Source organism: Electrophorus electricus, chromosome 18, assembly GCF_013358815.1.
Source record: "Electrophorus electricus isolate fEleEle1 chromosome 18, fEleEle1.pri, whole genome shotgun sequence".
Taxonomy (NCBI): domain Eukaryota; kingdom Metazoa; phylum Chordata; class Actinopteri; order Gymnotiformes; family Gymnotidae; genus Electrophorus; species Electrophorus electricus.
Window position 1 is genome coordinate 16,433,640 of NC_049552.1, and position 26,495 is coordinate 16,460,134.

A 26,495-nucleotide genomic window follows, 5' to 3' on the forward strand; every position below is an offset into this window, starting at 1 on the left:
TTGATACCTTTTTTCTTGATACCTTTATTTATTGCATTAATGAACAAATACAGTTACAAAATGTATTATTTCATCATATCCCAGCTGTTACATCACCACTAACCTGCTATGAGTTGCTGTAGAGTGCGGAGGTGGCACATGTTAACTCTAGATTAGTAGACAGTGGGCAGAACTCAGCGATTTCGCCACAGTCTCACAGATCGTGCAGTAAGTACTGGAAAAAATTTAAGAATCAAAACTCCAATCGTGCCCTTGCTTTTAAAACATGTTGAAATAAATGAGCTTGTGTCCTGTTTAGATTTCTCTGTCACGAGACAAATGCTTATACGGTTATACGGAGTACGAGTGACCCTTTGAAGCGAGATAGAGAAGCATGTTGGCCCAGTTATGGGTAAGATTGTACATTTAAGTGTTCATATGAAGTTGTTTCAGTCTGCTGATTCAACAGAGAACTACTCCCTCTTTAGCTCACGTTTGAATAAAAGCAAAATCATTCCGTCCCACACAATCTATCTTGATGCTTCAGGTTAATGTGTTTGAACTGATAGGAACAGAATGTACAAATACGTGAACCTATCTACCAAAAAAAGATGACTTGTATTACTTGTATAAACATTAGTTTAAAGAAATGAACAAGTATTCATTAAGTGCTTTAAACTTAATCAAAAAGCTTTCTTTTGTCTCTGTAATGCTGAGTGTGTAAGCAAACTATTCACACATATCTCTGATAAACCACAGATAAATCCATGATCATTCACAAGGCAAGAGAGTGAATGATCAGGGGTTGGACATTAGGGATTTGGAAGATTAGGCATCCAATAGGCTTGTAAGAATCAAATGCATAATCTAGTGCATTTCATGAGACCACTGTCAGTTTCGAGTTTAATTTCCTCTAAATAACATCAGTATTTAAAAGCTTTAAAATGGTTATTAATTAAAAACGTGCATTTACATTCTCAAAATAACAAATAAAAAGCGCAGAAAAACCACACCACCATTTGATTATGTGAAACGGGCAGTTGGCATATGCCAACTACACCACAGTATACAACAAATCTGCTATTGGCAGGTTTGTACAGACATGGTTAAATTGCATACATTTGGCAAACACACAGGCATTACACATAACACCAATGCAGCAGTATTAGCCACTGATAAGAGACACATTAAAAGGACCAAGAAGTCATTTTCCCAAAGATCCTTTGTTCTGAAACAGGCATCACGCCGTCACCCAGTGGCCGCGATGTGTCCGATTCTGTACGAGCTGTCATCACTGCCTCTATGGGGGACTCAGTGGAACATGAATCAAATGTACCAGTTTTCCATTTCACGTGAAATACATTATTGGGAAAAAAAGGAAAAATAAATGCTGATAAAATTTCCAGTTCATTTAAATATACTGTCCCAACGTAGGCTGTAGGTGCACCAGTTAGGGCAGGTTACACACAATAACTGCTTTTTAGAACAGGACACGGACAGATCACGTCTCGCGGACACACAATTGCCTATTCAATGTTTTTTAAAATTAAGAACATAAATAATTCACTCTGGAAGGTGAAAGGGCAACCTTAAGTTCTCATTACAATAAACAAAGAAAAACAAATCCTAACATTTAGGCGTATTAGTGTCTGCTGCATGTGTGGTGTAAAAGCCTGGAAAACACCTGTTCGCTGTAGTTATGTTAACTGGACTGGAGTGGATCTAAACAGTGTAAACTGGGTAGGCTGGGTAACTGCCTAACTGTACAAGACATCTGGGCCAGCATTACCATACTGAATTCTCGAAAGTTTATAAAATCTCACATTAAAGAATATGTAAGCGGGAAAAAAAAAAATAAAACAAAAAAAAACAGAAATGTCTCCTACATAGCTAAATTTGTGTTAGGCAAAGCATTCCACGAGAGAGAAAACCGACAATACTGTGCAAAAAACAGTAATCAGGCAAATCTGGTTATCAGGAAAAGTACTTTAATACACTTACAATTCAGACAATTCCATTATTGCAGATACAGCATTAAATAATACTTGGGGAAAAAAATTAAAATAAAAAAAAGAAAAGCTCTGAGAGCGCTGTAAATGACTTAATCTGTAATATTTAAGCATTTGTCCTGTGAAATGAATATTGTATTAAAATGTTTACGGGCACATCCGCATTGATTTCTTATATATATATATATATATAAATAAATCCTGAAAAGATGCACCAACCAAAAAAACCCAAAACACTCAACCAGTGCTTGACTCTGTCACAAGGCTCTTCTAGCTGTAATCTTTAACATGCGCTTCATGTTAGGACAGCAACTGTGAAGACGCTGGCTACACAGACGTCAGACAGAAGATGCAGTGTGTATAGATCATGCGCTTTTGTCAATTTTGGATTTCAGATGTTCTTTGTAGGCCAAGATGTCTCTGTTCCACTTGGTGATGGTCTGCTTTTCACAAACCCAGATCTCCTGTGCTACCTGTTGGGAAGAAAACAAGCTGAAAACTTCTCTGCATTCTCCAAAACAAACCACTTCTCAACTACTGTGAGAATTCGCACTGTTCCGTGATTTGTTTTTAAAACAGGAAGTACCTGCTGGATGAGCCGGAAGTCGTGGCTGACGAGCATCATGCCCCCCTCAAACTCGTTGATGGCGTCAGCCAGCGCGTCGATGGTCTCGATGTCCAGGTGGTTGGTGGGCTCATCCAGGAAGAGCATGTGAGGGTTCTGCCAAGCCAGCCAGGCAAAGCAGACGCGGCACTTCTGACCATCCGACAGGTTCCTGATGGGACTCACCTAAGAGCAGAAACGGTCACCAGTGTGAAGTGGCACTATGCCAGCAGACACTTTGGTACACAGCGCAGCTAATGCTGTGCTTTGGTTTCTCTTGAGTAGGAATTCAGCTTGTGGCTAGCCCATCCGTGACAAATGTCTCCGAGCCCCAGTGGAGAACAGACCTGCTGTTTGCCAGTGAGGCCATATCGTCCAATGATCTTCCTCATCTCCTCCTTCTCCTTGATCTCTGGATAGCACTTCATCATGTACTCCAGAGGAGACAGGTCCAGTTCCAGCTGCTCTGTCAGATGCTGCAGACGAAGAGACCATCCGATTATTTCAGCGGTCTGATGTCAATCAGTTTAAAACAGAACGAAACATGGACTACAGTAGTGTGCTGGCCTGGTTGGTGGTACCTGATGGTATCTACCAATCTTGACATGGGAGTGCTTCCGAATCATCCCGTCAGAGGGGAGGAGCTACACGGAAACCATGAACAGAAGAACACGAGTCAAAATTAATTCAAACGCTAGGAATTTCAAGACTCCACACCAACACACAAAGGTTGCATATGGCTAGGTGCCTTATGAAAAACACACACCTCTCCAGTGAGCAGCTTCAGTAGTGTAGATTTGCCAGCTCCATTTGGACCCACTAAGGCCACTCTGGTATCCAAGTCAATTCCAAACTCCAGGTTTTTGTAAATGAATGGCTGGAGAAAATAAATGTATACATTTATGGCATTTATCTGACACTTCTATCCAAAGCAACTAACAATTATGACTGAACTTCTGTGTTTGAGTGTTAAAGATCTTGCTCAGGGGCCCCCAACAGTGGCAACCTGATACTAGTGGGACTTGAACTGGCAACCTTCTGATTACTAGTCAAGTACATTAATCAATCAATGAACCATTTTTAAAGAAAGCACCTCATCAGAATTTAACAAGATGTGATTGCAAAGGAACTACACACACCCCTCAAGTCAAAAGGCTTACAATAATCATTTGAAAACCAACTATTGTCCTCTAGCAGAGAAGTTTGCAAACAAACAAGCAAACCTAACAGTTCTAGCATGGTGTGAAAAGAAGCTTCTAGCGGATACGGGGATGAAGTGTCGTGCGCGTCCGTACCAAATCATCAGAGTATCTGAAGCTGACGTTCTGGACCATGATGACAGGAGGGGGTATCTTCCCACAGGGAGGGAAATAAAAGGACAGCGTCTGGACAGAAGACACAGCGGTTTTCACCATACTGCACCCACCACTTCAGAGGCTGCATCAGGACAGTCAGCTGCAACTCACCTTGTCATTCACGACGCGCTCAGTCAGCCCCGAGGCCACCATCTTCTGCAGCGTTTTCTCCTTGCTCTGAGCCTGGCGGGCCAGCTTGGCTGAACCATGGCCAAACCTCGCTACATAGTTCTTTAGGGGGGCAAGAGGAGTCACGTTTTAGCAGGCCGAGACCGACCAACAAAGATAAAGGCAAGATGGCTGGTCTGTATGAACGCGTGAGTTACAGCTCACCTTCATGTGAGCCATCTGGTCCTGCTCCCAGTTATATCGCTTCATCTGGTTCTCTTCCATCTCCTCTCTCGTTTTCACATATTGGTCATAATTACCCTTCACAGAGACACGGACCCCATCAGTTACCCCTGCCCTTAGACACGGGTGTGAGTGCGTAAGACGGTTCTTACCGTGTAATATTTAAGCTTGCGCTGGTGCAGGTGGATGATATTAGTGCACACGCCATTGAGGAAGTCTTGAGAGTGGGATATTAAGACCAGAATTCGCTTGAATCTGAAGGACAAAGGAAGGATTATAGCACAAATAGAAACAACAAACAGAGATTTCTAGGTGAACTTTGGAGGGGCCGTGCCAACGGATCAGATAAACGCTTCGGTCTGGTTTTTGTCAAAGCGCCAGCCGCACTAAGAAACAAACTGCTGGACGGCGGAGCTACAATTCGGCCTTTTGTTCACATCATGCAAGTTGCAGCGAGCCCGAGAAACTAGACAGACAAAAGTGAGGGAACAGAAGAGCAAACCTACTCCTTCAGCTCTTCCTCGAGCCACACGCAGGCGTCCAGGTCCAGGTGGTTCGTGGGCTCATCCAAGAGCAGCATGAAGGGCTTGAGGTACAGGGCTCTGAGGTCAGGGACCACACACACACACAATTAGACTCTCTTCATAATACCACCAGCATGACTTAAGACAGACACAACCATGAAAACCATTTGGATGTAAAAAATAAAGCTGCAGAAATCAGACATACACGCTTCTAACTTTTTTTTTGTCATCGCGCAACCACAGTGGCGGGTTTCCACCAGGCGGCGACGCTATCATTCGGCCTTTTGTTGCATCATCTTTCAGCAGCACTGAAACAAGCTCAGCTGTGTTCAAAAGGTCGTGCGGAGGGTGGGGAAGGCGCGTGCGGCGGGGTGTTACCTGGCAAGGGCTACACGCATGCGCCAGCCACCACTGAAGTCTTTGAGCTTCTTACGCTGCATGGCGGCGCTGAAGCCCAAGCCGTGTAGGATGCGTGAGGCACGCATCTCTGCCTTGTCCGCGTCCAGCTCCTCCAGACGCTCGTACAGCTCCATCAGCTTCTCACACTCCGCTAAGAGGCAGGAACGAGACGGAAGAGAAAGCTGGAATAAGAGTGTTTGCCTAATAAATGCGCAAGGAGACCAAAGACCCCATTCTGACAAGCATCTGTCACTCAATTTATGAGTGTCTCCTTGACAACAGAGACCATCAAGGCGAGCAGTCAGAAGGAGGTCCCTACTGTACCACGCCTAGGAAAGGATGCCATCACCAACAGAACGGCTCCCATGAAAACGTGGTGCGCCCTTTTGAGAGGCAGAGCCAAGTTGAAATCAGCAGTTTGCCTCAGAGAGGAGTGCAGATCTTACAGTCTTCGTGAGCGAGCCTCTCAGCCTCCTTCTCCAGCTGGATCCTCTCACTGTCCACCTCCATGACGCACTGCAGCGCCGTCTTCTCGCTGGGAGCCATTTCGCGCGTCAGGTGGTAAATATCAATGTGCTCGGGGATGGGCACTTCTCTGTGGCCGATGGCCGACAGCAGCATGGATTTACCTGGACGGCAAAACGAAGGGATGGGACGATGCTCAACCACAACCCCCTGACCGACCCGACCCTCAGCCCCACAGGAGCCCCGCGCCTTCCCGAGAACTCACCCGTTCCGTTCAGCCCAATGAGGCCGTAGCGTCGACCGGAGTTGAGCTCCAGGCAGGTGTCGCTCAGCAGCTCTTGGCCGTGGAAGGTCAGCGACAGGCTGCTTATGTGCACATCCGTGCTGTTGGGGTGGGACGCCAGAACCCCTGTTACGGCACGAGCCTCCATTTTCTTCAGCTCAAACTCATCCAGTTCCTGAGTGAGGCTGGCAACCCCTGGCAGGAGGGACAGGCGAACAGTAACCTCCTTTTACACGACTCTTAGGAAATCTTACTAAGTTTCAAGTAATTTATGTTAATGTTAGGCATAGTTAAAAGTTTTATACTAAATGCTTCACTATAACCTGAATCAGTGTAGTGGGGTCTCAACATCATATGCTAACCTCAGGTGAGGGCTCATCCTCACCGTTAATCTCAGATGTATCATTCTCCTGACTTCCAGGTCTGTCCCCGTCCCCGTTCACCTCCTCGGGTTTCTTGGGGCGCTGTCGGGCCTTGGCCGCCTGTTTCTTCTTCGCGGCTTTCTTCTTCGCTAAATCGGATGGCATTGCGGCTGTGGCACCTCAGGTAAGAGACAGATGCCCTGAAGGCACAGCAATCTGAGGAACAGGGCAGAAGCAATCAACACATGCAGCCTCCACGCAAACAAACATGAAACATCCAGAAAATGTGCCAAAGCAGATGTGTATCACCACACACCCTACACGCTTCACTCCGATCTCCGCAGAATTCTGAACACACTGGGGTTGTAACTCGAGTCCAACATCTGAAGCAACACACGAGAACACACGCTGGCCACTGTTACTTTAGGGCGTGAATATTTTCTGGTCATGGGTAGGTCGGCTGGACAATGTAGAGATGGTAAGGTTAGCGGCTAGTATATCATCGTCTACCTACAACTGACGCAGATGGAAATTCTATGCAAGCTCTTCTCTCTCCAAATACATTATAGTTATTTTACAGGCGCTAAATGGCGCGACCGGCCAAGTTAAAAGCATGTCGCTACTACATTTATTAGGTAAACACTGCGAGAAGACGCGTGACCAGCCCGCTTCCTGAAATCTGTTACGCTGTAATAGCGCAGGGCCCGCGATGCGCGTGCTGCCATGCTAAGCTAACCTAGCCTGGTCAGCCCGGAGGAACTCCATCGTAGCCAACCGAGATTACCGATGGATTCACGCCGAGGATCATCACACCTCAACCGCGAAACTCGGATTAACTGAAGCCAGCAAACGTAGTAACCGGTTTATACAGACATCCCGACCACGTCGCTGCGCGTGTTTCGATGGCCACGAGCCGCATTGTGAGATCACCACCGGCAAAGCTCGGCCTACGCTGAAGCTCGAGCTAAAATAAGCTAACTTCATTACGCACATCATACGAGGTTCGCTAGACAAAACGTTTAATGCGTCAGCAGACGTTGGTTTGCCTACAGCCATAACTGGGTCATTTAAAGCGGGCCTCCTCGTAGGTACCTTTTCTTCCTCTTCTCGAACACTCCCGGCGCGCTAGCAGCAAAGCAGCGGTCTCGTGGCACACATCGCGGCGTCGCTCAGCGCGTGTCCTCCGTACCGGTACGCTGGCCAATGACGTTTTCGGATACATCGAGGCTCCGCCTCCTAGAGCTGGCGCCGGAGCCTGATTGGACAGGATGAGAATTCATTATTACAAAGGAACTTGGATTTAAACCAAATGTTGATTGTATGAGTGAAATTAAACATTACTTTTAACCATATATACACACACACACGTTAGCTGTAGTTGTGTAAGTACGGAAGGTATCTGGCTGCACTAGCGTGAACTGCGTCGCAGGCAGTAATATCTAACTTAACAATGAATGAAAACAGCCTGGTGGATTAATATGGAGTATCTTTTGTACAATAGCAAGTATATGCACTGTTTCGGTTACTCAGAAAAATTAAAATAGTTTACATCAAGTACACAACAAGTTAGGATAGTTTTCAGTCATTTGTTTTTGTATTTCATTTATTTACACATATCAAATGTTTATGACATGAGACCACATAATCGTTTAAACATAAATAAAGAGCATAATAATAAATAAACATCCTGAACCTTTAAAAGTAGTTGCAGGACTAGTTACAGGACTAAGTGTCCCAGGTTCTGGCAATCATGCAAGACATTTCATTAGTCTTAATGTCTAGCCAACTAATACATATCATATATTACATCTGTAACTGTTTATGTGACAAACACCTCTTTGAGACCACATTAACATTGTTTTCATGACAGCCAGCAAATAATTAAGTAGGTGGGGCTGTCTCAATTCTCTTCTCCAAGGCCACACGTAACGTGTCTGAGTTTATGTAGACGTAATGAAATAGATCAATAGTTGAGACCCTGCCCCCTCAAATAAAATATGTAATAATGACAGTAAAAACAGGATTAACTACATTAACTTTGGTTAATGCTTCCTCTGTGGCCTCTGTGAGCTTATAAGTTGATGCATGTGAAGGTGTTTCAGAAAATCAGGCCTGTATGTATGTTCCCAAGCAGCATACTCTGCTGTTTTTAAAACCAGACATTATTTTACTATAATTTCTCCATAGTGTCACATTACAATATTTTGTCCATAATTAATTTCACTGGAATTAAAGCCTTTGACAAAAGTACATTTAAATGTCCTGGTCTTAAAGAAACAAGGGCTAAATTATCAGAGTATTTCCTTCTACATTGTTCTACCAGGCTTCCCTGTACATGTGCTCACAATACCTGACAGTAACACACTGAAAATGCATTTCAGTTAAGTCAGCTGTCTGTTATCTGCAGAATACTAGTAGGTGATGGAAGATATGATCCACATATTCATAAATAATATCTGGTTCATTCAAAAGTCCACACAGTGCTTCAGTTCATGGACACAACAGATAAAGAACAAAGATGAGGATAAAGTGACTGAATCATCCAACACCTGTTCAGACATCCAACACCTGTTCATACATCCAACACCTGTTCATACATCCAACACCTGTTCAGACATCCAACACCTGTTCATACATCCAACACCTGTTCATACATCCAACACCTGTTCAGACATCCAACACCTGTTCAGACATATTCACATTTGTTTAAGGTACACAAATACAGTCAGCTAACAAAACAAACGTATCCCTGGAAAATTCATACCTCATAGTACAGATCTCATAATGTAGACCTCATAATACAGACCCCATAGTACAGACCTCATAGTACAGACCTCATAGTACAGACCTCATAGTACACATCCCTTTTCACACTGCCCAAGGCTTCAAAGCTTCAAATCATTCTTTAGCACAGGAGACAGATGATATTGTGCAATGTAAAGCTTTCAGTCAAAAAGGACACGTTTGACTCATTGTCATGCAGTCATTAAAATGGTTTGGACATAGGCCGATGTTTCTCTGCTCTGTGGCATTGGAATTTTTAGACAACCTGGTATTCAAAATGTTAAAATGTTCACACACACACACACACACACACACACACACACACACACACACACACACACACACACACATATATATATAACTCATTATTCAAAACTACATCAATTCAAAACATATACAAACTGTACATTACACCTTTTTGGCCAACAGTGTTTCTTACTGTTCAAAGATAAGAATCTTGCTGCCCAGTATGTTGAAAATTCATCACTAGTTTAGAGTTCTGCAGGTTTCTTGGCTGGTTGTTGAAGAGCCACGCTGGAACTGACTGATGTTCATTTAAGTGGTCCGCATGGCCAAGGCCTGCTCAAGCTCCTGCCTTCGTTGCTGGATCTGTATTAGAAGATATAAAGCACAACAAAAGCTTATTGACTAGCATAGATCACCCGTAACACTTAGAAAGACCACTGTGAGTCTGCGTGCTTGTCATATACACAAATTACATTTGTGTATTCATGTAACAGGCTGTTACATCTCTTTCCTGAGTCCTTTGTCAGCTTCGCTGTAGATGGTACATTGTTAGACAAATGTCCATCCCTACATAAAACCAGCAATCATGGCTGTCACACAAATAGAGTTTAACCTTTAACTGACCCAATGTAACAAAATACAAAATACTCATATCACTTAAAGAAAAGCTCGGCAGAGACAGGAAGACAAGTTATGCTCTTGGAGGTCACAGGTCAAGTTATGCTCCTGGAGGTCACAGGTCAAGCTCCATTCCCATTTACCTTGCAGTAGAAGTAGCGACTGACAGCCTCCTGGGACCAGGGCTGGTTATAAAACTCAGCCTTGCGCTCTGCCTCAGGACTCCCCAACACGTCTGTCATTAGCTGCAGGAATACGCCATTACGTAGAGAATGAGCTTTAAAATCAGATCATTTAATCAGATCATTTGAAACTTAACCCAGTAAGAAAATTGGGAAATGTTCCTTGTCTGAGGATAAAAAGCAAATTGTCAGCACGTACTCACTATAACGCAGTTTTACAGCAGATTATACTACTGAATTTAATATAGATAACCTTTAAATTTAAACTTAATTAAACTAGCTGAATTTAAATGAATTTTATTTTCTTTGACATTCAAAATTTTGACTCTATGGAACTTATTTAATTAAATTACAAAGTTATGAGCCACTCTGGAATGTAGTCACAAATCGTAATTCTAAAACTAACAACCGCAAATGCAGATGTGTGCGGTCCAAGCTCAAGCAGATGAGTGTAGTTCATTCAACAGGCATTGAATAAACGTAGTCCTACCTTAAGGTCCCGGTTCTGGGAACAGATCCAGTCCTGGATGTAGCCCTTGGGATCCCTTGAGAAACTGAGCATGAAATCTCTCTGAATCTTCAGCTGGTTGATGGACTCAATGGTCTCATGGATCTAAGGAGACATTTGGATGATACAATGAAGAAACACCTTCTGTGCAGTTTAGTGAGTTCAAGCAAGATCTCTTGCAGAAGGCCAGGCCAAGAAAGACATTAAGTTTTTTTGAAGGCACAAACTGTTCAAGTAATTCGCCCAGCGGTGCTGTCGCCATGAACATCACCTTGTTCTCAAGTGATGCTATCTCCTGCTGATTAGCAGTTGACAACAGAAAGCCACTCATTTGAGTCTTCAGAGGATCATCTACCTCAACGTCTATATCATAACAGGCCGTCTTCTTGTGATCACTAGGATCCACGCTGTTAAATGAAGGCACAGTGAGAGATAACTGTAAAACAGCTCTTAAGCCTCCAAAGCAGCAGCTCCGCTCCTGAGCCCTGTGCTCATGTCCGAGACACAGCTGTTCTGTACCTGATGACGTGGTTGATTACAATTGGGTCGGCTGGCAGCAGCAGGTTGGTGAGCCGCTGTGGGATCTCACAAAACTTCAGACGTGGGCAGTCAAAGATCTAAGAGAAGAACCAGAAGGTTGACCAGGGAGCTGCTGCGCTGCACGGAGAAGAGCTGTGGATGGGGATAAGGTTTGGGCAGGCAGCAGGGACCATGGGCACATACCTGCTGGAAGTACTTGTCACAGTTGATGTACTCCTTCTCATGGGAGTCCTGCAGCTTGTTGGTCTTGATGTACTGCCACAGGGCCTGGATGATGCAGGAACGGGCATGCGTGTGGATACCCAGCACGCGAGCAAGCCTGGGATCCAGTTTAAACTGGGGGGGCTTCGTATGGGGAGGGGGGGGACAAACAGACACATCACAGACTATTAAAAACTCAGTCCCGAAGGTCCTTAACAATTTATCTGGGGCGTCGACTGCAGTCCTGACAGATTCATGCTTTTCTCCTCTGTCTTTGCTTGTAGCAACCGCAAAGTCATTGTCAAATGAGACAAGAACATCGTCACCTGAACAACCAGGACTGAATGTAAATTCACAATCTTACCATCAGAACAAGACTGGACATGTAACAATGGGCACTGTGCATAAAAATACAGTCACTGAAACTTAAGATAGCGGTTCAAAAGTTGAGGTTAATTGTCTTTCACGCATAAATTCATTATCAAGTGACAAATCCAGTTAGCATGGAGATGGATTTCTGAGGCCTTTTGTAGAATTGCCTAAGAGATCATAATTGAGCCATGAAGCGCAATACAGAAACAATGTCCCGCATAATATCTGTGAATATGTGAAGTTGTAACTATTATTATTATTATTTACACAGTAAACCTTCAGTAAGCATTGCATGGCATTTGCAACAGCAACAGTGCTCTCTATTGGTTAAGGTATGAGGAGTAATCCCTAATAATAATCCCATGTTTCTGCATATACCTGGTAATCCAGCATGAGGAGCAGAGTGCATCGCACATTGACATCTCCTGGCCTCTTCACCTGGAAGCCATCTGTCTCCTGGGTTGTAGGAGTGCGGTGCCACTGTTTATATAACAAACAGAACAAACAACAAAAACAAGAATAAAACAAACAACTGATTTTACTTGGGGGAATTTTAGGAAGTAATTACCCAAAGGGAATTACCTGGTGCCAGGATCTTGAGAAAAACATTTCTCTGAGAAAAAAAAGTTAGACCACCACAGACCAGCACTTCTGTGTCTCTACTCTGCTCTGCAAAGATCACTGTAGTTTCAAACAGGGGATTTTGGAGGCTAATTATGACATACTGTCATTAAACGACCTTGGGCTTTTAGATGTAATAAGGTTAGGATTAGGGTTAGTTTTAGTATTAGTTAGGGTTAGGGTTAAGGTTAGGATTAGGATTAGGATTAGGATTAGGGTTAGGGTTAAGAATTGTCTGTCCATCTGTCTAGTGTGATTGAGGATTAGGATAAGGGTTAGGGTTAGGGTCAAGGTTAGGGTTAAGGTTAATCTTAGGGTTAGGATTAGGATTAGTTAGGGTTAGGGTTAGACATCTGTCCGGTCTGAGTGAGGATTACATTACCCTCCACAGCACTTGTTATTCTGGAGCTATGGCATGTCAGTCAATTTTGCCCACTCGATGTATGAAGGGAACATTATAATGGAAGTGACTCACAGCTCAATGCAATTAGCCTTGCAGGACTTTGGAAGGGTTTTCAAAGCCACTCTGTGCAAGTAAATCACTCTTTTATTACGCATCTCGATGCGGCATGAAAACCCACAGGCACCAAGGACGGTTTAAAGTGCCACGCAGTGAAAGCACCAAAAAAACAAAACAAAAAAAAAAAGAATCCCAGTGCGACGGCTCCCTGTCCTCGGCACCACGGGACAAAAACATAACGGAGAGGAAGAAATGGAGCGAAAGTGTGCGGAGGCAAAATGGGGTGGGTCGCCTGTGGAGACAAGGCAGCTGGGAGCGTTCCCTTCTTGTAGTGTTCCCTTCCGAGGGCGTTCTCTTCTAGGAGCGTTCCCTTCTGGGAGTGTTCTCTTCTGGGAGTGTTCCCTTCTGGGAGTATTCTCTTCTGGTGGCGTTCTCTTCTGGGAGCGGTCCTTACTGGGAGTGGTCCTTTCTGACGGCGTTCCCTTTCTCTTCTGGGAGCGTTCTCTTTTGTAATGCAAATGTTTGAGTCTGTTCAACCAGACTAAGATGGCTGACAGCTCAGTCTTTATTGCTTGTTCCTTACTGATGCACTTCCGTGTATAAGTGTTAGGGTGAATGTTTACTGCTAGTAACTGCTCACTGCAAGGAAGACATTCCTTTTGTGAGGTTTGGTGGAATTTCCTGCATTATTAAGCATTGATTCTACACAGCAGTTATTTCCTAGAATTATCTTAACACTGCTTTCCCTGTAGCGTCTGTTAGTGGAGTACTTGACCTTATTTGACCTTACTCAAATGACTTAGCAAGAACACACACCAAGAACACACACATAAACACCAAGAGAACACATGCACCAACACACACACACATACACACCAACACACACACACACCCAGAACACAAACCCACCCACTCAGAACACACACACACCCAAAACACACACACACACCCAAAACACACACACACACACCCAGAACACACACTCACCCAGAACACACACACACACACACACCCAGAACACACACACACACACACCCAGAACACACACCCAGAACACATACACACACCCAGAACACACACACACACCCAGAACACACACCCACCCAGAACACACACACACCAACCCAGAACACACACACACCCAGAACACACACACACCCAGAACACACACACACACACACACACACACACCAAGCCTGCACTCCCATATCACCACTTCACCGACTCTGTTCATTATTGGAATCCCCAACTGTTCCTAAAAGAAAGTGGTGACTATTAAACATATTTCTGCCCCAGAAGTTCTAACAGTCTGAGGTTAATTTTAGGTGGAGCCTCACCTCCACTAAGTGGTTATCAGGGCCGTATAGGTCTTTGTCCAGCTCAATAACCAAACTCTTGAAGAAAGACGAAAACTTCCTCTTCTGCTTTCCAGGCTAAGAAACAGAGCATAAAGTTATGGAAGCCTTTTATGGAGAAATCAGTGAAACACCTATATGAAAATATATACTTTCACATAAATAGCCTACTACTTACATTTGTGTATAACTTAAACTTGCCTATGCACGCACTTGCACATTCATTCACTGGTGCATAAACATAGAGTTTCACTATGATTGTGTGTATGTGTGTGGCCGCGCGTGTGTAAAACAATTTTCAGTGCACCCAGAAGTCATTGCATTGTAACAGGAAGGCAGATATTTAACATCTATACAGCACGCCCATCAACATAAAGTGAAGAGACATCTCTAAAAAACAAACATCATTATGTCAGCGTCTAATTCTGACAGATTGAAGATCAAAGACACTTAGGAAGGAATACCCTTGCAGTTCCAACATTTTGTACAACTCATACTAGTGTTCCATGATACACACTTACGCACGTGCACACATATAAACATGCATAAGCACACAAACACACACGCACAAGCATGCACTCATGCACATACACAAGTGTGCACATACGCCTGTACCTACATACACAAGTCAAAGTGGTCATGTCTAAATGTCAACATTTTTTGGTCAAAATTCTGCAAGACTGTGGAAGACTGTACCAGTCATATTCAATTCATTATTCAATATTATTCCCATTACGGTTCTGCTCTCACAGTTAGAAACAGACGGTCCAATCAGATTCTTTATATTTAAATACTGGTTCACTGCTATAACCTTCACAACAAATCAATCCAAATGAAGAAAAACAGCTCAAACACTAATTTAATCTACAATAATTTGTGTAATATTAAACAGTCATTCAACATAAGTATGAATGTATAGCAGTAATTTATTTCAGTAAGTGCTGCCTTCACTCACATCATCGAGCAGTTTTCCTTCTACTCTTAGTTCCCAGGATGCAATGCTGCCCTCGGAGTCGTCTGAATCCGGCTTCGAGGGGTTGAAAGTGTTGGAGATGTACAATCGGAGCTTCCGTTTTTGCTGTCCACACAGATGAAGATTTTACCATGACGGTAAAGAACATGTTAAGGTGTCTCCTAAAATCATTAATGCTACGGTTAAAATTTTCGTTATAGCACAGCCAGACGTCAGAAAGCTGTGGCAAATTCTCAACCCTACACATCTGTTTGGCACTGTGGTCACATTAATTGAGCTATATAAAATTAATCTAATTCACCAAAGCAATATCAACTTTTTTCTGTACTGTTCATAGTTGTTTTTAATCTATTGAACTCTTATTTGTCAGATGATAATATCCCCAGAGCATTGTTGTGTTTAAACCACCTATAAATCAATATCTGGCTAAAACAGATGTTATTTGTGTGCCACACTGCCAAATCCTGTCCAGTCCTCCCCGCCCTGAGTGAGGAGGCAGCACATACCTTCATGGGTCTTTTCAGGGCCTCTTGGATGTCCACCCGCTTTCTCATAATGGTTTGGTCCAATTTGCGCTCAAAAGCCAGAAGGTCCATGTACGCCTGTGACTCAGGCACCAGCTCACGGATCTAATGACAGAAGGTTCCATGCGAATAAATGTGAAGGGGGAGGGTGCTGAACAGCAGGAAAAAAACATCAAATTCTCTAGAGGCGGAACGCTGCTCTCACAGTGATTAATTAATGCTGATTATGGACTAATTAATTAAGGACTAATTAATTAAGGAATAATTCATTAAGGAATAATTACTTTCTGCTGTGAGATACCAGTGCAGGGATGAACCAATAACCACCCAGGATACAGGAATAATAATAAGCCTAATCCGAGACGCTCCAGGCTGTCGTAGCGTTGCATCATTCTGCCTCCCAAAAATGTACAAACAAAATCACAGAAAGCCCAGAGCGCATGGCATGTTTGTAAAAGCTAAAAATAAGGAGTAAAGCAGCTGAGAGGATGTGGAACCCGCATGCTAAGTAAAAGCGGGACAAAAAAAAAAAAAGTCCTGCGTCGAAACACTCGCTCTGCAGCAGCAGCACTCTGGCTGCTTCACCTCCCAACGGAGGCGCTACACCTGAGCCTGCTCCATTCTCTCTTCTCGGAACAGCTGCCACGCCAGAGAGCTTCAGAGAGCAGATGTGCTCTCTCCCGCTGGACCCGAGACATTGCCCCGCTGTCTGCACACACAGGACCCCTCCCTACCCCTTTCTCGCTCCCCTGCTGAAGAAAGAGAGGGCAGGTAGACACAGACAGAGTGCGGCACCTCACCCTCTGAGGGAGAATCTTGTCTGCCATTTTCCTTCTCTTAGCACTGTGGATAGGAGGAAAGAGACAGAAAGGAAAAGCATGTTACTATGGTGACTGATATCAGAGTCTACAGGCCATCTGCCGAATAACTGGTACCCGTCCAAATACTGTTCCAGCTGTGTGTGTGTGTATGTGTGTGTGAGAGAGAGAGAGAGAGGGATGAGAGAGAGAGAGAGAGAGAGAGAGAGAGAGAGAGAGAGAGAGAGATGAGAGAGAATGAGGGAGCAGACAGAACAAAAAAAAGCATGCAATATTGGATGGCTGAGAGGCAGAAAGATGTAAGAAAATGTAATATTGAGAGCAATTTGGGAGAAGAATGTGTGAGTGAGTGTGTGTGTGTGTGTGTGTGTGTGTGTGTGTGAAACCTACGCAGTCACAATATGGAGTACAGTCACTAGGAGGGACTGAAACAAAGGCAATCGATTCACCTCCTGCCTCTGATCTCGTGTTGAAACGTTAACGCAGAGTATCTTTACTATTCATGTCCCAGCCTGCACCGTGCAGACAGCACGTTATTTATGTGGACTGTGAACACAGTGCTTCTCCCAAACCAACACATCACAGCACTGCTGAGGTAAGAAGCCCCGCCCCCAACAGCCAGCCCTGCTGGGGGCAGCCATGTTCGTCCACCCACTCAGAGTGGGGTGAAACTTTCTCATGGTCCAGCTCCTCCACCCCAAAACCACGCAGCTCCTCCGGGACTGGCTGGTTCAGGGGGACGGGGATGGAACGCGTCATGTGGGAGAAGTGCTGACCCTGTCATCGGGTATCTGCCGGTTCAATCCCCATTGACACCAGAGCCGTCTCTGGCTAGGAGTCCAGGAGAGCAAAACCAGCCTTGCTCTCTGGGGGGGTTGGATGGCTCCGCCCCCATCCCTCACCATGGCACCAACCAATCCAGGTGTTTGTTACATGTGTGTTGGAGGAAGCATGTGTCAACCCTTACCCTGCTGGGGGATTGGAGACTGTGAACAGTTGACAAAAAATGCTACACATTCATGAGGAAAGTGTTTGAGATGTCTATCCTTGTTCTGGATAAGAGTGCCATAAATGTAAATATGAGAAGGAGAGGAATCTCCTCTGGGGGATCTCATGTTCTGTGCAGAAATGGGCTCATCATGGGCTCAGTGTAAAGTGGAGAGTCTCAGATAACTTTAAATCAGTGAAACATGCAGCACAGCAAACTGGCTACTTGGGTCCCACTGTCAGCTCAGACTCTCACAAGTGCTGGCAAAGTCTCACTGGCTTCTGAGAATCCCAGTGGTTTCCTACAGGTGGAAATGTAGTGCCTCTAACTAGTCATTAAAACAGCAGGTTTGGCTACGTAAAGCCCTGGACAAGTTTTGATTGGGATCAGTCAGTCTAGACCACAGTCAGTCTTGGTCATAGACCAGTCAGTCTTGATCATAGACCACAGTCAGTCTTGGTCATAGACCACAGTCAGTCTTGATCATAGACCACAGTCAGTCTTGGTCATGGACCACAGTCAGTCTTGATCATAGACCACAGTCAGTCTTGGTCATGGACCACAGTCAGTCTTGATCATAGACCACAGTCAGTCTTGGTCATAGACCACAGTCAGTCTTGATCATAGACCACAGTCAGTCTTGGTCATGGACCACAGTCAGTCTTGATCATAGACCACAGTCAGTCTTGGTCATAGACCACAGTCAATCTTGATCATAGACCATGGCCTTGGTTCAGTCCCTCTGACCACTCACCAGTGGAATGTAATGCCATCATACTCATATCTAAAACATCCATCTTATCTTGTATCTGGGACTACTTTCACTAGCCTACATCTTAATCTGTGTCTCATCTTAATCTAGGCTTAATCTGTGTCTCATCTCAATCTAGGCTTAATCTGCATCTCATCTTAATCTAGGTTTAATCTATGTCTCATCTCAATATAGTCTTAATCTGTCTCATCTTAATATAGGATTAATCTGTGTCTCATATCAATCTAGGCTTAATCTGCATCTCATCTTAATCTAGGTATAATCTGTGTCTCATCTCAATCTAGGATTAATCTGCATCTCATCTCAATCTAGCCTTAATCTGTGTCTCATCTTAATCTAGGCTTAATCTGTGTCTCATCTTAATCTAGTCTTGGCTGCAGCTATGCAGTGGATTCACTCGGTGACCAGAAATGGGAAGCGACCAGTCCAAGATGATGCGCTGCCCCTTTCCTGGTGTGTGAGGCATTCTGGGCTCCTGACTACTGAATACACTCTTACCTTGTGAGGAGTAGAGGTTGTTCTGGAAAAGGACAAGCTCTGGTTTTCTTCACGGTAAGTGTGTATCCATGGAGACATGTTGTAGAGACATGTTGTGTTTCCATGGAGACGTGTTGGAGAGACATGTTGTGTCATGGAGACATATTAGAGAGTCATGCTGTGTACCCATGGAGACGTGTTGGAGAGACATGCTGTGTATCCATGGAGACATGCTGTAGAGACATGCTGTGTATCCATGGAGATGTGCTGTAGAGACATGCTGTGTTTCCATGGAGACGTGCTGTAGAGAAATGCCCGAGTCCAGCCTGGCAAGTGGGTGGCAGACAGTACTAACCTTCTGGGCCGGTTCTGGACGGGGGGCGCTTGCACAGGCGGGGTGGGGGTAGGACGTTTCCGGTTGGGGTCCAGCACTGGACTCGGCATCACTGGCCGCACTGGGGCCGTTCCTCCGTACGGAAGTCCAGGAGGCCCCATAGGAGCTCCCTGATGTGGCATCCGCGCCCCTGACGTCAAGCCTGGACGCTGCGGGAAGATTGAGAGATCAGGGAAATATTCCTTTGAATGTTATTTAATTATATTATTATATATCATGTTATGATTATTCTATTTTTATATACAATATATGTATTATATTATTATATTATTTATCTCCAGAGTACATATGTCTGTCTACTGCAATAAAAATAATATAATATTAAAATAAGTGCACTGTGACATCTGTACATGTCCACACAGATACATGTCCGCCCCCCCCCCCCTCTCTCTCTCTCTCACACACACACACACACACACACACACACACACACACACACACACTGCTGCAGGTCATCTCTCTGAACCCCAAACCCTATGAGAGAAGCAACAGCAGCAGAGCACAGTAGCGGTTTACTGTGAGAGTCAGTCTAGGACCCCTGGCAGACTAAGTCACCATATTACAGCCATGTGATTGGTTAAAAAATCTGGAGGAACGTTTATGCAAATATTTTTGTCCCTCACATGCAAGATTACAGCACAACAGTGTGGATTTTTCACTTAATTATTAAACAGATTCAACTATGAGAAAAATGTCATTTACACTGGGGCCCTTTTCTACAACACAAACTAAAGTTATGGATAAATCTACAGATGAACAGGGAAAAACTACAAAACTACTAAAATGACACCCAGTTTTACACACATACATACATTCCATATCAATTAGCTTTTACTTCACTTGTAATTAATGGTCTACTAATGGTCAATTTTCTGTTTTATATTTTATTTAATTGTATTCTAGATTACTGAATCTTATAGTATTCTGTTTATACTGAATCTTTCAGAAAAGCACCTTTTATAAAAATGTTATATAAATGAAGCATATTATTATATATTATTATATACTAATCCGATATTAGCTTATGCCATAAAGTAGAGAATGCTTGTCAAATGCAGTTTACAGATCTACTTAAACACACCCATTATTTCTGCTGTCCACTGATATGGGGAAGGTCTGTACATTTCCCCTGCAGTAAAAGATCTTTTTAAAGGCCTTATATGGTGTATTAAAGGTGTGCCACATTCTTCTGAACCTTGTAACAGGCTCCGCCCACCATCCGGACCTGCATAACGAAAGAATTGGATGAGACGACTCAAACTCTCAAAGTCACACGAACTCTGTGGACGTGCGCAGGAGCTGCAGAAACGTCTGGAACTGCTGCCAAACGCAGACAGCTCCAGAGCTCACCGTGCGGCACCTCGACCCTTTCGACCCGCTCCTGGGCCTGGCTCAATCAGGCAGAGCTGGGATGTGAACATGTGGACGCGGCAGGGCGCGCCAGGCCTCTCTGCCAAGCACCAGGTTCTCAAGGTTGCAGCGGAGGTTCGGGGCACAGAGGGACGCTGGGCAGCAGGTGTCGTGCAGCGGCACCAGACTGTCACTGAGGGATCGCTACGGAATCGGTGCCAGAGATGAAGCAGAGCTTTGCGGTAGCTCAGGGCAACAGTAGAAACTCCAAACTGGGGGGAGACCATGACCGTTTGGGAGATGCCCTTGTCCAGACCAACTTACAGAAGTGCTGTGTAGTCTGTCACCATCAAAGCTGAACCAACTCTGGGACGACTAAACGAGAGTTCAGCAATATATGTGTTTAATGACTTCACCAAGCTCAGGAGATGTTTTATTAAAGGATGCTGTTCCTCCAAGGCATTCTGTCCTGTGGCTGTAGAGTTTGAATGTGGTCTTGTGTGTATTTGTGTGTGTGTGTGTGTGTGTGTGTGTGTGTGTGTGTGTGTGTGTGTGTGTGTGTGTGTGTGTGTGTGTGTGTAAGTGTGAGTGTGTGTGTGTGTGTGTGTGTGTAAGTGTAAGGGAGGTTCTGAAATGGACTCATGAAATTAACATACATTTATAGGTCCTTATTCCAATGCATATTTTCAATGATTATGAACACAGTAGGACCTGAGAACTCAAAAGAACTTCTGGGGGCGTCACCCGACATGTGCAATCAGCACATGAGACAAAGATTTTACACATATTTGTTTTGCACTGGGAAATGAGATACATGTGGGAACAGTTCTAAGAGTTCTCACAAACTCAACACAGAAATCCCATGATTTTACAGCTGTTTGGCCTTCACCAAAAGAACAGGATTTAAATTATGTTATTTTACTCCACATGAGATACAAAAAACCCATTAAACACTGCCTACTATTTGCTTAATTCCTAATGGATATGTAGACACCCACCTGCAAATGAATGACATCAGTAATATCCAATTATTCAATAACAAATGTAATATTACATCCAGTCAACTACCAAGTAAAACATAACAAATCTGGCTCCACTCATATCCCCTACACTCTGATCTCCACTCATATTTCCTACACTCTGATCTCCATTCATATCTCCTACACTCTGATCTCCACTCATATTCCCAACACTCTGATCTCCACTCATATCCCCTACACTCTGATCTCCATTCATATCTCCTACACTCTGATCTCCATTCATATCTCCTACACTCTGATCTCCACTCATATCCCCTACACTCTGATCTCCACTCATATCTCCTACACTCTGATCTCCACTCATATCCCCTACACTCTGATCTCCACTCACATCTCCTACACTCTGATCTCCACTCATATCTCCTACACTCTGATCTCCACTCATATCCCCTACACTCTGATCTCCACTCATATCCCCTACACTCTGATCTCCACTCATATCTCCTACACTCTGATCTCCACTCATATCCCCTACACTCTGATCTCCCTCCTTCTGAGGCTCTGTCCCCTTAAACTCAATCAAAACAGTGGTGGTGACAATTGGCTACGCACGATCCTGCATCACCCAGTCGTCCCTTTAGAGCGGCGACACTGTGCACATGCAGCATGTCTCTCTCTCTCTGTCTCACACAGACACACACACACAGAAGCTAAGCTTGCTCACTCACCACTCCATGGACGAGAAACTCAAACAGTTTACTCTTTGTGGCTTTGTGAGTCCCGTCGGCAGAGTCCTCCATTGTGGCCGTTGCAACCGCGGTAATTTCACCAGCGTTACACGTCTAACTAGTACCTTTTCTCTCTCTGCCTTCCTTCCTGTTCTCACGACATTCCCTCTCCTCCTGAAGTGAGCGCTCACTCTCTCCCTCCTCTCCCCGGTGCTCCCTCTCTCTCTCTCTTTTTTTAAAGCATGGCCAAAGTCACTCCCTCGCTCCCTCCCTCTCTCACTCCCTCTTTTCCTCTTTTTTAATGTAGCTCTCCCTCTCAGGCTCAGGGAAGGTAGACTGGGGCGCTTACAAGGGGGTTTCTGCCGGCCCACTGTTAAAGCCTGCTGCACTCAGCTGATGAGTGAACTGGGTCGGTACCGTTCCCGCCCCAGCTGTGCTGATGTCTCATGATCAGGAGCTTTTCTTTCCTCTCTTATAGTGCCCAGGAGCAGGTGTCAAGGGCACCTCTAAGACAAAACCTTCTCAGGTGTGCTGATCCAGTAAGAACTTTACAGACAGCCACACCTAAGGCTACACTAATGTTACACTAAGCAACACTAAGGTTACAATAAGGCTACACTAATGTTACACTAAGGCAACACTAAGGCTAGAATAATATCTTACACAAGGCAACCAACTCACATGAACTGGGTGGGAGGAATCAATACCTGCACATAAAATGGTTTAGAAATCTACCTAAAATAGGTCTTTTTTTACACCATAAACATATATTGTAAGGATGTAAGGATGGCCATAGTGTTGAGAGTCAAAAACACTTTCTCAAAATGAGGTTTCCAACATGCGAACTTTAGCTTATATAATGAACTGGGGAGAATACAAATAAAAGTAGGAGTGCAAAGACTGTGGTAAACAAACAAACAAACAAACAAACAAACAAGACAGATAGCAGCACATGTATAGCTGGACATTAAGAAAGAGATATCACTGGACCCTGGTGCCCTGCACAGGAAGCAAGCAAACGAACTAGCAAGCTGGGGGGGGGACAACTTCATTATTTTCTGGTGACAAATAGCACTAATCACTGAATAATACAGTGTTTTAACATAATACAGTGTTTTGATCATAATACAGTGTTTTTAATATCATAGTGTTTTGATCATAATGTAGTGTTTTTAATATCATACAGTGTTTTGATCATAATGTAGTGTTTTTAATATCATACAGTGTTTTGATCATAATACAGTGTTTTTAATATCATACAGTGTTTTGATCATAATACAGTGTTTTTAATATCATACATTGTTTTGATCATAATGTAGTGTTTTTAATATCATACATTGTTTTGATCATAATAGTGTTTTGATCATAATGTAGTGTTTTGATCATAATACAGTGTTTTGATCATAATGTAGTGTTTTTAATATCATACATTGTTTTGATCATAATGTAGTGTTTTTAATATCATAGTGTTTTGATCATAATGTAGTGTTTTTAATATCATAGTGTTTTGATCATAATACAGTGTTTTTAATATCATACAGTGTTTTGATCATAATGTAGTGTTTTTAATATCATACAGTGTTTTGATCATAATGTAGTGTTTTTAATATCATACATTGTTTTGATCATAATGCAGTGTTTTTAATATCAGTGTTTTGATCATAATGTAGTGTTTTTAATATCACAGTGTTTTGATCATAATGTAGTGTTTTTAATATCATAGTGTTTTGATCATAATACAGTGTTTTTAATATCATAGTGTTTTGATCATAATACAGTGTTTTTAATATCATACAGTGTTTTGATCATAATGTAGTGTTTTTAATATCATACAGTGTTTTGATCATAATGTAGTGTTTTTAATATCATAGTGTTTTGATCATAATGTAGTGTTTTTAATATCATACAGTGTTTTAATCATAATAGTGTTTTGATCATAATGTAGTGTTTTTAATATCATATTGTTTTGATCATAATGCAGTGTTTTGATCATAATACAGTGTTTTGATCATAATGTAGTTTTTAATATCATACATTGTTTTGATCATAATGTAGTGTTTTTAATATCATACAGTGTTTGAATCATAATAGTGTTTTGATCATAATGTAGTGTTTTTAATATCATATTGTTTTGATCAAAATGTAGTGTTTTTAATATCATAGTGTTTTGATCATAATGCAGTGTTTTGATCATAATACAGTGTTTTGATCATAATGTAGTGTTTTTAATATCATACATTGTTTTGATCAAAATGTAGTGTTTTTAATATCATAGTGTTTTGATCATAATACAGTGTTTTGATCATAATGTAGTGTTTTGATCATAATCCAGTGTTTTGATCATAATGTAGTGTTGTTAATATCATACATTGTTTTGATCATAATGTAGTGTTTTTAATATCATACATTGTTTTGATCATAATGTAGTGTTTTTAATATCATACAGTGTTTTGATCATAATACAGTGTTTTGATCATAATGTTACTAACAGGAAATATGATATGGCCTCTAGCAGAGATGCATGCACAGAAATACCTCCTTTCTTTTTGTGTGTTTCTAAGAAAGAAAGAGCTCAATGCAGACCATGAATCAATATGGGCTGAAAAATAAGGAACCATGTTCATTCAACAGATTAAAGACAGTAGGACAATATTCACCCTCTGTGGCTTAAATGTATGTGCACTAAAAATAGCCCACAATTGTTAGGAACAATATCTCTGAGTAAAGACCTGAACCGCCAGTTGAACGCCCCCTTTCAGGACCCCCATAAAGGCGATACTATAGAGTAGCAATGTCCCATTCAATCAGAGCAGAGGATTTGGAGGGGGAACCATGGCTGAAAACATTCTGAGCTCAACCATTTCTAAGGCTCGATGAGACACCTGCTTATAGACAACATTAAACTCATGTACTTTTGGCATTTTTCAGTCATGATTAGTTTTAATACATTAATTATGCCGTTTCAAATGCAGTTTGTTTTTATAGATAGATCTACTGACAAGAACAACCTGGGGGGGGGGGGGGAATCAAGAAATAAACGGTATTAGTGTTAGGGCATATTAAAGACACAACAGGACAGAATTAAAAGTACTCATTACTGAACACATTACAAGCACATTTGGCCAATCAAATAGAACAGCGCCCCCGTGTGTAGAGGCCTACGACACTACAGCTACCAAGTTAGACGCGGTCCGAACAATGCGGAGTGTGCTAGCGGGGAATAGGCGAGCGTCCCAGGCTACGACTGTGAGGGTTTGGACAGCGCAGTTGTTAACGGTGCCATGTAACGCTGGGGCTCCTGTACACAGCTGGACTATGGCTACCTCAGTCCTCAGCTGCGGACAGTAAGTTTTTCCGTGCAAACTTCGACTCCCCTTCGTGCCGTTTTTCTATAACTTGTTTGCCATATATAAACATTTGCAGATGTCTGGCAGCCATAAGACGCCGCTGTATAGAATGAACAATAAACTCTGTGGGTTATCACGCTTTGGAAAAATATCAGATTTTAACGAAGGACAGACTAGTTTTTAGTCTCCTAGGTGCAGGACTGGTTATAAATTCACAAGACTATTAGCAAGATATCGTGTGACATTCCCAAAACTATGTAATGAATCTCTACAGAGGCCTTAAACCGTATCTCCGTCGTAACAATGTTGGTCAGGTTTCGGAGGGATGGAGAGAGAGAAGCTACAGAGGTGCAGGCGGAGGAAAGCCGCGGCGATGTCGGTGCGCTCCTACCTTCCGCTCCATCGCGCACTGAGCCACGGGCGCTCCGTGTCCGGCACTGGAAACTTCTTCGCTGTTGCAGGCAGATCCTCGGATCCTCCCCCCCTCCCACGGGAATTCGCCCTGGACGGATGGACGAGTGGATGCTAGCGAGCAAGGGCCCCGCGCTTGCGGACACCAGTCGGCTTTGGTGGCGCTTAGTGCGGCAGACGGAGCGGCGCACGCGCGGGACTCGTCAGACACGAGCAGAAGGGAACGTCGACAAACTCCAGTGGCTGTGCACGCGGCAGCTGCCGTTTACAGCGTATTTACAAGGTGTTTTTACAACAGAAAACCTGCCGTTTCTGAAAAGGTGCCGTAGAATGTGAGTTACAAGACTCCTCTCGGCACTGGCACTAAAGGAGGTTTCATATGCTACCTTCAGAACGTGATGAAGGAAAAATACTTAAAAAAAAATACTTTTACCTGGTATAACTCTTTGTATTGAACTGCCATGAAGAATCAGTGCTTTTGTGTACCGGATACCCTGTATATTAAAGTTTGATTT

The 26,495-nt window shown here is 43.3% G+C and overlaps 2 protein-coding genes across 7 annotated transcripts; both read right to left on the reverse strand.

Annotated features, from left to right (window-relative positions):
• Window positions 1-1,945: 1,945 nt before the first annotated feature.
• Window positions 1,946-7,527, reverse strand: abcf2a (ATP-binding cassette, sub-family F (GCN20), member 2a). Of its 3 annotated transcripts, XM_027030382.1 has the most exons (16): window positions 7,424-7,505; window positions 6,648-6,791; window positions 6,355-6,547; window positions 5,952-6,164; window positions 5,668-5,850; window positions 5,201-5,372; window positions 4,805-4,900; window positions 4,451-4,553; window positions 4,281-4,376; window positions 4,059-4,178; window positions 3,888-3,977; window positions 3,359-3,469; window positions 3,174-3,236; window positions 2,940-3,068; window positions 2,575-2,778; window positions 2,354-2,461 (listed from the first exon to the last, which is right to left on the reverse strand). In XM_027030382.1, the coding sequence occupies exons 3-16, from the start codon at window positions 6,494-6,496 to the stop codon at window positions 2,354-2,356; spliced, it is 1,830 nt and encodes a 609-aa protein (XP_026886183.1). In that variant the 5' UTR covers window positions 6,497-6,547; window positions 6,648-6,791; window positions 7,424-7,505. The 3 variants fall into 3 exon arrangements, with proteins under 3 accessions (XP_026886184.1, XP_026886183.1, XP_026886182.1); XM_027030381.2 differs by lacking the exon at window positions 6,648-6,791 and having other exon boundaries at window positions 7,424-7,527; XM_027030383.2 differs by lacking the exons at window positions 6,648-6,791; window positions 7,424-7,505 and having other exon boundaries at window positions 1,946-2,461; window positions 6,355-6,496.
• A 408-nt stretch (window positions 7,528-7,935) lies between these two features.
• On the reverse strand, window positions 7,936-25,989 carry smarcd3a (SWI/SNF related, matrix associated, actin dependent regulator of chromatin, subfamily d, member 3a). 4 transcript variants are annotated; one of them, XR_003412085.2, is made up of 14 exons: window positions 25,961-25,989; window positions 19,126-19,313; window positions 16,516-16,558; window positions 15,698-15,820; window positions 15,174-15,296; window positions 14,201-14,296; window positions 12,161-12,262; window positions 11,393-11,554; window positions 11,189-11,286; window positions 10,941-11,076; window positions 10,652-10,774; window positions 10,123-10,224; window positions 9,555-9,724; window positions 7,936-9,380 (listed from the first exon to the last, which is right to left on the reverse strand). XR_003412085.2 is itself a non-coding variant. In XM_027030371.2 (13 exons), the coding sequence occupies exons 1-13, from the start codon at window positions 25,970-25,972 to the stop codon at window positions 9,671-9,673; spliced, it is 1,362 nt and encodes a 453-aa protein (XP_026886172.2). In that variant the 5' UTR covers window positions 25,973-25,989; the 3' UTR covers window positions 7,936-9,670. The 4 variants fall into 4 exon arrangements, 1 of the variants encoding a protein (XP_026886172.2); XR_004777133.1 differs by having other exon boundaries at window positions 7,936-8,956; window positions 9,014-9,724; XR_004777134.1 differs by having other exon boundaries at window positions 7,936-8,880; window positions 8,938-9,724.
• Window positions 25,990-26,495: the final 506 nt, after the last annotated feature.

Bases quoted from the DNA above. Each gene is read 5' to 3' on its own strand.
- abcf2a (XM_027030383.2), bottom strand. From the start codon at position 6,496: ATGCCATCCGATTTAGCGAAGAAGAAAGCCGCGAAGAAGAAACAGGCG. The intron at 6,165-6,354 runs GTGAGGATGAGC...CCCTCCTGCCAG, and splicing joins TGATACATCTGAGATTAACG to GGGTTGCCAGCCTCACTCAG. The intron at 3,237-3,358 runs GTGTGTGTTTTT...GTTTCCGTGTAG, and splicing joins TGAAGCTGCTCACTGGAGAG to CTCCTCCCCTCTGACGGGAT.
- smarcd3a (XM_027030371.2), bottom strand. The intron at 15,821-16,515 runs GTGAGGTGCCGC...TTCTGTCATTAG, and splicing joins ACAAGATTCTCCCTCAGAGG to ATCCGTGAGCTGGTGCCTGA. The intron at 11,555-12,160 runs GTATATGCAGAA...CCCCATACGAAG, and splicing joins TCCTCATGCTGGATTACCAG to CCCCCCCAGTTTAAACTGGA.